The following is an 11,285-nucleotide window of genomic DNA, read 5'->3' as shown; positions in this document are numbered from 1 at the left end:
AAAACCTATACAAGACTCCAAGACTAAGTATTACATGGACTTACTCACTAGAGAAATAGTCTCTATACTGGGCAACAGTATTCAGCAATGAACATAAGAAACAGCTTCTGTTGGCAAGGAGCTTACAATTTAACTGAGGACACATTGCAAACAGTGATTGCAAAAGCAATACAAACCTGAAACCTGAAAGCAGCAGCCATAATATTTGAACCATTTTAATGTTTTAAAATACTGTTACAAAACTGTAAGACACCATTCAGAGACCATAGCATACTTGCTCTCACCAGAGAAAAATAGTTCTAAAAAGTTTTATGACTATTTGGATATACTAGAAAATCATCTAAGAAATCATTTAGCAACAATAAAAACAGAAGACTGTTAGTCAACCAGATATACTAACCAAAATGGTTCCTATGCCCACATCAATTCAGACTTCAATTCTTCCCAAACCCAACTTACAAAGAAAAGGTATCATCAGCACATAATACGTAACCAAAAAGCATAGTCTTGAAGAATTTAAAAAAATAAATAAATTACAAGCAGAATAAAAATATCTTAAAATATCTTCAGAGAAAAACCCAACTGACATAGTACTTTACAACTCACTACTGGAAATATATTTACAGATGATTAAAAAGATAAAATCAAATAATCAACCACTGATATAAATAAGGCATTATATTTATATTTTTTCTGTATTACATAAGACTCCTTTAATACCTGTTAAACAATGTTTTTGCATTTTGCTTTTATACACAAAACCAATGTACGACATAAAATTAACTAGTTTTCATATATCCCACTTCTACAGTGGAAATTTAGACTTTCTTAATGAAGAAAATTTCCCTCCCTTAATAAAATATGAAAAGTTTGACAAAATAGAAATTATACAAGTTGAAGTAGTTAATATTTGTAAATTTCAGAAGCAGTTTTAATTTATGAATTTTATATAATCACCTCATACATATTTTAATCTGATTATGAACAAAAATAAAAGCACTATACTATTAAAAAATAAAATCCTAAGCATTCTATTAACATTTCATATTATCACTTTATAAAACAGTTAAACCCACATTAGAGACAAAACTGATATTCATCATAATTAAAAATGCAACAGCAAAATGGTCAAAACATTAATATTACAGCACAGACATACTTGAAATTTGTCACAAGCAGCTCAACAGAATAGTATAGTAACTATATCAACAGGTTTTCCTGTGGAATTTAACTCTAAAAAATGAAACAGCAGTATAGTCTTTAGGCAGATGTAATATGTAATTAACAAAAACATACCAAACATTTAGCAAGTGTATAACGACTGCTGCAAATGGTTAACAACTGAGATAACCAATTATATATTGTAATGAAGATAGGAGGTTTTAAAAATACCCCAACAGTTTACTTTGGTAATATTTGCTAAGTTTAGGAAATTAGTATTTCTGTACATTTAGATAAAACATTGATGCAACTGCCAATCTACAAAACTATCTAATAGAACATGCCCAGGTTTATATTTTACATTAAACATACCAATCTACATAAACTGCTGAATGGAACAGACCCAGATTTAATAAACACTCTAAGCTGAATACACAAAGAAAGAAAAAGCTTGAGTAAAAAATAACTGAATTATTAATCTTTATGAAGATGTTCACCTGTACCCAAAACTCTAGTCAAAAGTCACTCTCCTCTCAAGAGTACATACACATACTTAGAAACTACTGTCAATGGTCTTTACTTTATGGGCCTTTAATTATTATACTACAGAAATGAAACACAATATCCCAGAGTTCTATTATTTCTTTTATCTTCACCATTAATAATTATTTCCAAGCATGTGACTAAAACAACTTTGTACTCTTATTAATATTACTAAATCCAATGACATATATAATCAATGTATAGCAGGGATCAGATTACATGGAAATAAAACAAAAAATGAAAGACTTAGAATATTCTAGAAGATAAAAGAAGAGAAAACTAGAGTGACATTAAAAAATTGTTAAAGGACCAGTAGGCCTAGTGGCACATGCCTGTAATCCGAGCACTCTGTGAGGCTGACACAGAAAAGTGTCAAGTTTGAACCTAGTCTGGGAAACTAGAGTGGCTTGGTGAGACCATCTCTAAAGAACAAGGATTGCTCAGTGGTGCCACATCTGCCTCACAGGTGCAAGGTCCTAGATCAATCCTCAGTAACAGGAAAAAAAAAGAACAAGGATTGAGGATGTAGTAGGTTAACATGAAGGTCCTTAATCACCAATAACACAATCCATTAAATAAATGGATGAAAAAAGAAAGAATAAAAGAAAAGTCATACTAAACAAACATTTCCAATGAAATTCATTCTAGTCTCTCGGACTAAACTCCATTTTGGCTGCTAAAAGACTTACAAAAATTACAAAACTTGAGTATTATACATCATATACAGATCTGAACTCAAAATAAATCAAAGACCTAGGTATTACAGATTCAACAAGAAAATGGGAAAATTTTGACAACACTGGATTTCACAATGTTTTCTTGGATATAATGCTGAAAACAAAGGTTTTATATATATGTCTGTGTGTGTATGTATGTATAAAATGAACTTTACGAAAACTGAAAACTCTTATACATCAAAAGATACCATTAAGAGAATGAAAAGTCCACAGAATGGGGTAAAATATATGCTAATTAAATACATGATACAGGTTTAATATGCAGAATATATGAGAAACTACTCTAGCTCAACAACAAGCCAATTACAAAGATGGACAAGAACCTGAGAAGACATTACTTCTCAAAAAAAGATACTCATTTCATAAACACATGAAAAATATTCCCCATCCATAGTCACTGAGGAAATGCAAATCAAATCACAGTGAGATACAACTATACATCCCACAGAATGGCAAAAGAAAGAAAGAAACAAGTCATGACAAGGAAGCAGAGAAATTTGAACCCTAATACAGAAAATGGTATAACTTTCATGGGAAGACAGGACAGTCACTCAGAAAGTTAGCAGAGTTTCATGTAGAAATGAAATGTTAAGAAGCTACGTTGCAAGGCTCAAACCTTCTGCTTGAAACTCCCATTAGTCCTTATATTCTGTAGATTTCACTTTTAAAAAGCAGTGACTTCCATTTTGTTGTCAGAAGATAAATACAGCTTAACATTTGGTTAGTATTTGTCATGTGCCAGATACATGCTTTTCTAAACAAGGTAAGGGATATTAGTGGAATATGGAATAGGATTTATGTTTTTAATTAAATAAATTGGCATAATATAACATGGCCCTTAAAACATGAAGTTTGAACAATAAAAAGAGAAGGCAGAAATTGGTTAACAAGACAAGGATTATCCACAGTTGTAAGTAGAAGTTATATTCCAGGAGATCAAATTCTTTTAGTTCCAATAAATTTAGAAAAAAGTTACTATCAGAAAAGTAATTCAGAAATGAAAAAATAGAAACAAAGTTTAAAAGTTATATGGAAATGAAAAGGAAATGTAAGAAAATGATTAGAAGGGAGAAAACACAAAACCATAAAAGAGAATAATAACAAGAATGGCTTCATTTTGAAAAAGGAAAAATAAGTACAAGAAAAAGAAAAACTACTGCAGCTTGAACTCAAGTGAAATGTATCATAAGCAGAGTGATTTACTGGATGCAATGTCAATGGTTAAGACAAGACAGACAAAGGAGCAAGATAGGAGGACGGAACTGAGCTATAGTGTTGTTGATATGCTCAGCTATGAAGACATGCTGCAGGGGGGAGCCTGATCAGAATGAGTTTCCATAGCAACTTGCAGGTAACACTTTCAAATAGTTTTTTGCTAGATAAAATTGTAGCAAAGTAATGGCCTATTAAGACCAGCTAGGTTCAAGACAATATGTTCTCAGGGCCCAGTGTGACACACACGTAATCCCAGCACTTGGAAGACTGAGGAAGGAGTATCACAAACTCAAGCCCAGTCTGGAGTACAAAACAAGACCCCGTCTCAAAACATGCAAACAAACAAAGATGAGATTATGTTTGAGAAATGAGAAATAATAGCAGATCTACACAGGGGTGGGAATGATTAAACAGAGTCAGAAAATGAGCTGTTGTCTTTGATTAGGCAACAGGGGGAGGAGGGTGTTTAGATAGTGATTATTCACCTATGGCTAGAGATGAGAACACAACGTGACCAAAGATGCAGGTAGGAAGGTTTAAGAAGTGTTAAATCTGTAGAAATTCTCTCGTTTCAATTTCTCAGTAAGGCAAAAAGTAAGGTCACCAGCAGAAAGGATGGGGAAGAGATGCTGGGGATGTGAGAACAGATTACTGACAAAATAGGAGAGTGAAAAGAAAATGGACAGGAAGAACAAAGGATTCACTTGAGATGTATAGTGATGAATTTAAGTTAAGAGCGGCCAGTGTGCTTTTCTTTGCTCTCCTCCAACAGGATCAGCTGTATGATAGGAGGGGAGGAGGAGGAATGTTCTGGGTTCTTGTGGTTTTGTTAGGGAGTACTGTTATTAGGAGCAGCAGAAGAGCAAAAGAACCGGGAGTTAAAGAAGTGATAACAACTGACCAAAGATAGTAAGCAATATGAGAGGTCTGAGAGTGGGTATGAGAGGAAGAATCAATGTAAGTCCTACTAAAATACTTTCTTTGTCTCAATTACAAATTGATCAGTAAGGGACCATTTCTTAGCCTCTTCAGTGGTAATACTGTAGTATTTGGCAGTGGTAGCATTTGTCACCAAATGTTCAAACTGTGTTTGCCAGATAAAGGAAAAAAGTTGGATAAAAAGTGATGCTGTCAAAAGTGGAATTGAATCTATTTGGGAAAGTCTTTTACTATGTTTTGTTCCCTCCTTGATGCATTCCCTCCAAGGAGGATTTAATGTGCTTGAAAAATAAGAAATGTTAAAAATCTAATACCTTTTTATTTAAAATAATATACTTAAGCAAAATTTATTTTCAGTTTTCTATAATTTCTAATATGGAAAAGAACTCTTATTCTTTAAGAATTATACAGTAATTTAAAAATTTTTTTCAGTTAGTGTATGTTTAAGATATGTAATAAATATATTCATTGTGGGGATATAGTTAAAATTTTAAAGTGTATCTTCTACTCTTTCTTATCACTGTATACTATAATGTACTTAGTGATCTTCAACATAACCCTCTCATCAAATTTTCAGATACCTTGATTATAAAAAGACAAGTTAGTAATGAACAGAGAGGGACTAGGGATTTGGCTCAATAGTTCCACAGCCTGCCTTGCAAGAGCAAGGGTCTGAGTTCGATCTCTGGTACCACCCCGCAAAAAAGAAATGAAAAGAGAAAATTTAATCTGTATTCATACACCCATAATAAAGTATTAATGCATTTTAAATTTCCTGCCAACTAATCTAGATACAGTAGTCCAAGACAACCCTGCCACGCTCCATGGTGTTTATGACAGGTTAATTTCAATCCCATATTTATGACATGACTTAAAGACAACAGTAAAAAGGATCAATTAAATAATGATAGTAACAACTTCAATAAAATATAACATAAAACCTACTAATAAAAGATTACAAACATATGATTCTCTATACATATGTAGAGAGGGGCACACTTGAATAGGGACAGAGCTGGAAATACAACACATGCTAGGCAAGTGCTGTTGCAGTCAGCTACATATCAGCCCCCATGCTATAATTTTTAAACTCTATGAGATATATTCTTAAAGACTAAAAGAGAACAGGCTATAAAACAAATAACAATGTTATCTTTCTACTTCTCTGTATTCTCATTTTTCTAAACTGAATGCTACTTTAAGAAGTTTTTAAAAAGCATTCATATAAAACAATTATTTACTAAACTCTATATACTGGACAACAGTCTTACGTGTGGTCATCATATTAAAAAAAAAGCCTGAAGGAGGTCTGGAGATTTAGCTCAGTGGAATAGTGCCTGCCTCAAAAGTGCAAGATCCTACATTCAATCCGTGCTACTGGGAGAATAAAAAATGTCTGAAGGAATATTATACTATACTGTTTGTGGTTGGGGGTCAAAAGTTCCAACTACTTCTAGTATATGGTATAAGCATGTAAAGTACTACTCTATTCCCTTACTGTAGCAGTAAAAAGCAAACTGCCTCCAAAACTAACCTTTGTATAACAAAGCTCAACATTTTTAAACAATGAAGTAGAAACCAAAATAAAATATTGAAGATCTACCTAGTGTTTTAAAAACAGATGAAAATTTAGAAATTAAGAAGAAAAATAATACCAAAAAGAACCAAGATACTCTTACACTAAGAAAAATCAATTCGCTGGAAGTTTCAGATAAAATAAACTTTAAACACATGTAAATAGCTGCATACAAATTTTCCTCAATTGTTCTTGTCATGAATGACACTAAAGATAGATAAAGCTACTTTCATAAATCTCCATGCATAAATCTTCATTTCTGATGTTACTTCATTTCTGAAGTGTAAATGAAGAAATTTCACTGAAGATTCTCAAAGTACTGGGGAAAACTTGTAAGTTGATGATTTGTTGAAGTCCTTATCAAATTAGCTTAAGACATGAAAGAAAAGAAAAAATCATAATTTTTTATTTAAAAGATAAAACTCGGGCCAGGGATTTAGCTCAGTGGTGCCACTGCCTGCCTCGCAAGCATCCAAGTTCAATATCTGGCACCAAAATAAACAAAACTCTTTGGTTATTATTGTAAAGAAAAATGAGAATACTGTCATGTTGATCTACTCAAGCGCAGCTATTTCTTCTGCAATGCAGGAGTGTGTAGAGATAACAGCCAAGAAGTCTTCATCAAGATGGTAAGTTGTCTTCTTTTGAAAATTCTTAATGAATGAACACTTGAGCTATCAGAAATAATACAAGCACCATTTGCTGAACTAGGTCTCATTTTCCTTCCAATGTTCTTACAAATTTGAATGCCTGAATTTAAAATCGTTCTTTAGCCTTCCTTCCTCCATGAATTTCAAAACTAAGATAACTTTCTAATCCCTGAAACCCAACTGCTCTTTTAAAATAACTTTCAATCTTTTAAGAAAAAGTTGTATTTTAAATGTGAAATATTTTGTGAATGTCTCTTTTGCTTTATGAGTTAATGGAAAATAATCAGGCCTTCCCTGATTATAGTAAAAGTTAGAGAATACCTAAACTCAACCCATTTCTCAAAGAATTTCAAGCTTTTTTTAAAGGTCAAGAGAAAAATCTGCTTCTGTATGTGAGCTAACACAGGAAGAAGAACCAAAAGAAGTGAAAGGTTTGTACTAAATTTTGCTAATTCAGTTTTTCTTCCTAAGTCAACATATTTTACATTTTCATTTATATCTTTGGCAGAAATAGAGCTCCTTCTAATATTTAGATTTAATAGTATCATTTAGTAAAATGTAACCAATGAAAAATTTCATTAAAAAGCGGGTAAACTACTCTTACAGCTTAAATGAGGTACTATTAAAATATATACTGAGGCCAGGCATAGTGGTGCATGCTTATAATCCCAGCACTCAAGAGGCTGAGATGGGAGGATCACCATGAGTTCAAGGCAAGCCTGGGCGATATGGTGAGTTCAAGATCAGCATGAACTGCAAAGTGAGACCATCTCAAAACACCAAAATAAATCAACAAACAGAGAATGCTTATATTTTTAAAAATTATAGTAAGACACTTTTTCATTACTCCCCTAAAAATACTCCTCCCTCTCTTCAAATATCTTATCATTCCTGCCACTTTCTGTACCAATTCTAGAAGTTCTCTGTTACGAGGATCTTTACGAGGTATGATCAAAACTGTGTGAATGGTGCTGCCAAGTGCTATCAATGGAAAGGCAAATTCATAAACCCTGGTGGGCCCTCATACACCTTATTCACTGAATCTTGTGCCATACAACTGGCTTTTCCCCTAAAGTCAAAATGACCATGAAAGAAAAACATTTTGGATTGATTCAAGATATCAAGGCACCCAGGAGAGCACAATTAAGGACATTCACATAAGAAAACTTCCAGAACTGTTTCACAAAGTGACAATAATGATGAGGTAAGTGTGCTAGAAAGAAGGGGGAGTATTGTGAGGAGTAATGGATTTGTCCTCTAATATAATAATTTTTAAAAATCTAAACATTCATTATATTTCTTCATCACACCTTATATAGCTGAGCTCTCAAATATCTTCTTTAGAACATGGCATTTGGGTAAGGACAATCATATGCCATAAAGGCAGGACGAGAATCAACAGCTGAAAAAAGTACACAGGTGTTAACCCTTCAATGCCTAGCATTTCATTTTTGGAATATCTACAACACTGGAACACAATACAATTTTTTCTCTTCAAAATTCTTGTTCCACAATATGAATGTAACTGTACTGTATATTTAAAAAGTACCAATAAACTCAATAAGATAAAAAAATTCTTGTTCCAATTTACTGAGATATTAATATACATGAATTTTATGCAAAAATTCAAAAACTTTCAATCTTTGGAATAAACAGGATAAAGTGCTAGCTGGAAAAGCTTACATTTCAGGACAACCATCACATCTAAGCAATGATGATAAGTGTTCTTAAAATCCAAATCCTTATTAATTTGTTTATTTTTGGTACCAGGGATCAAACACGTGACCTTGCGCTTGCGAGGCAGGTGGCAGAACCACTGAGCTAGATCCCCGGCAATCCTTATTAATTTGTTGGCTAGGAATGATAAAAAAAATGAGTCCCAAACAAAACTCTTGAATAACTAACACTTCTTGAACAACTACTCCTAACTTCAGTTGCTGTTTCCTTACCAGCATCAAAAAAGATCAAAAGTGCACTTTTCTCAAAGTAATAAAAGGTAATTAGATCACATCATGTTGTCAAAATTTCTTATTGTTAAAATAGAACAAAAAATGTACTTCTAGGAAACAATCTGAGACAACTTCTGCTTAGTAACTTTTCAAACCACAGAATACTTTCATGTCTGTGTCTGTGAGTGTGTAGGCTGTGGTGCTGAGAAGTGAAAGCAAGGCCATGTGAACACAACTTAAAAGCTCTACTACTGAGTCAAGTCCCCAGCCCCAAGAATACAATTTATAGAACAGGAGAACTTTATTCGTCCTTAAAGATATGAGGCACACCATGAACAACCACAAGTTAAAATTAAGGTTAATTCTTCAAGGGTTTTATTCTATTATAGACTAGGTTTCATATATATCAATTATTCCAGAATTAAGTTACTGTTAAAAGATAAAAGTGATTAGATCTTAAGGTCACCTTACAAATTTTTAATAAAAATGAAAATATAAAATTTATCTGGAGAAACCTAAGAAAACCTGTATAGAGAAGAAAAGCTCACTCAAGACAGTGAATATAAGCTATAACCAAATCACAGTTTTATCTTTTAGTTCCCTAGGTCAGCTGCAGTCACTAGGGGCATTCTAATTTCTAAAGTCTTATGAACAAGGTTGCAGTGCAACAGCTGTTAAAAAGAAGACAGTGTCTTCTTGAAAGAACTGTGTCCTAATAAAATGCAACTTTTCAACCCTTGTCTACTAAAGATAGTTAAAGAAAACAAAAAAAAGCCAGGCATGGTAGGGCACACCTGTAACCCCAGCACTCTCAGAGATGGAGGAAGAGGATCACAAGTTCAAGCCCAGCCCAGGCAACTTTGTGAGTCTCTCTCTCAAAATTAAACAAAACAAAACAAAATTTTAAAAGCTGGGAATGTAGCTCAGTGCAAAGCCTCTGGGAGCAATACCCAGTACTCTTTCCCTTCACACATACACATAGAACAAAGAGGTTATGGCAGCAATGTAGTTTAAAATGGAGAGAGCAGGCAGCCTGGAAATTTTCTTTAGGCACCAAGAAGTTCAAATCTCTTCTACCCATTAAAGAAACTTTTCTATTATTTCATCAATGTTTTCTCTATTATTCTAAATGTATTTCATAAAATCAACTGTGTATACTAGTTTTCTAGATACTAAGGATGTTTTCTAAGTGCTAAAAATATTAGGTACAAAATCACTAAGTGAGGTATTTACATGCCAAATGCTACTAATATTTTATATGGTACTAACACTCAATTAGAATTTTAACAAGTCTGAAATTCATTATTTAAGGTTTAAAATAGAAAATGATTTTAAAAGTGGATTTTAGGTAATAATCACTAGCTAAAACTCAAGTTACCTCACATTCCATCCGCAGTAATGCACCAAGTAAAGGACCTCTCCACCTTCGACATCAGAATCTTTAATACTAGCTTCATACATTTTTTGATTTTTCCCTCGTCCATACCGCACTTGGACTTTCATGCCTGGAGGATAGCATTCAAACTCTTCTTCTTCATTATTTTCATCATCTTCTTCATCCTCTTCCTCGTCTTCCTCCTCCTCCTCCTCTTCTGCTTCTTCATCATCTTCATCTTCTTCTTTATTCGTTTCATCTCTTGAAAGGTTTAAAAAATTGCAGAGTTAATAAAAGATACTTCATAAGGTTTTCAGTTCCAAACCACATATACTGATAAAAATTGTGGCTGTGATTGTTCCGGGAACAGCAGGTTCCATGTGTATGAAATGCTCTGAGTTTCAGTTTAAGAGTAAAAACTAAAATTGTATTAAGATGACCATGGTTACAGAAAGATATATTTAAAGAAAAATGAAGACTCAAAAATAAATGCATTAAAAGAAAATTTCCAACAGAAAGAACTGAAGTGCTGAATAGGCAAGAAACTAGTAAGGTCGATTTTAACAATTTTCTCACGTTTTATTATGACAATGTTTTACATCTCGGTTGACAAATTCATCAAACGTCATTGCCATTTTCTGACTAGAAATTTTATTTGAACAAATATTTCCATTCTTAGGATAGTGAGAACAAAAATATTTACTAGCAGATGGCTAGCGTTAGTAACTACAAAACATGTTCCAACCACATTTTCAAATGTTACACTAACTGCAATATTGCTTTAAATTTTACAAGAATATTCTACTACTGTCACATCAATAGCACATCAAGTTTGTTTTTCTAAGTGTCACAATTTTTTCTCTTACAATATACATGCTAAAGATTTTCTTCTGTGGCTTTAAAGCTCAAAAAAAAAAAAAAGAATGTGAAAGGCCAATGTCAAATATGTAAAACTAAACTATAAACTTTTCAAAAAAGCTTATTATACCTATTTTGATCTTCTTAATACCATGCACATTCTAAAATAGAGTAGTCATACTTTTAATATTAGTCATACATTTGTATTAAATTAGATAAAATCTTCAACTTTATATATATATATATATATAAAAATTTTTTTTTTTTCTTCCCCTTCTTTTG

The 11,285-nt window shown here is 32.8% G+C and overlaps 1 protein-coding gene across 3 annotated transcripts in view; it reads right to left on the bottom strand.

The window, feature by feature from the left end:
* Arid4b (AT-rich interaction domain 4B) overlaps positions 1-11,285 on the bottom strand; it is a 146,675-nt gene that overhangs the window by 31,586 nt on the left and 103,804 nt on the right. For 2 of the 3 annotated variants that reach the window (XM_010621972.2, XM_010621970.3), the window contains one exon: positions 10,149-10,406. The exons of the other annotated variant lie outside the window; for it this stretch is intronic. In XM_010621972.2, the coding sequence (XP_010620274.1) occupies positions 10,149-10,406 (258 nt within the window). The remainder of the gene's footprint in view (positions 1-10,148; positions 10,407-11,285) is intronic. 3 annotated transcript variants of the gene reach the window in all.

The sequence above is a fragment of the Fukomys damarensis genome, unplaced genomic scaffold (genome assembly GCF_012274545.1).
Source record: "Fukomys damarensis isolate Sample0158 unplaced genomic scaffold, DMR_v1.0_HiC HiC_scaffold_10, whole genome shotgun sequence".
Taxonomy (NCBI): domain Eukaryota; kingdom Metazoa; phylum Chordata; class Mammalia; order Rodentia; family Bathyergidae; genus Fukomys; species Fukomys damarensis.
Note: the sequence above shows the minus strand (reverse complement) of the source record. Positions and strands in the feature narration are given on the sequence as shown.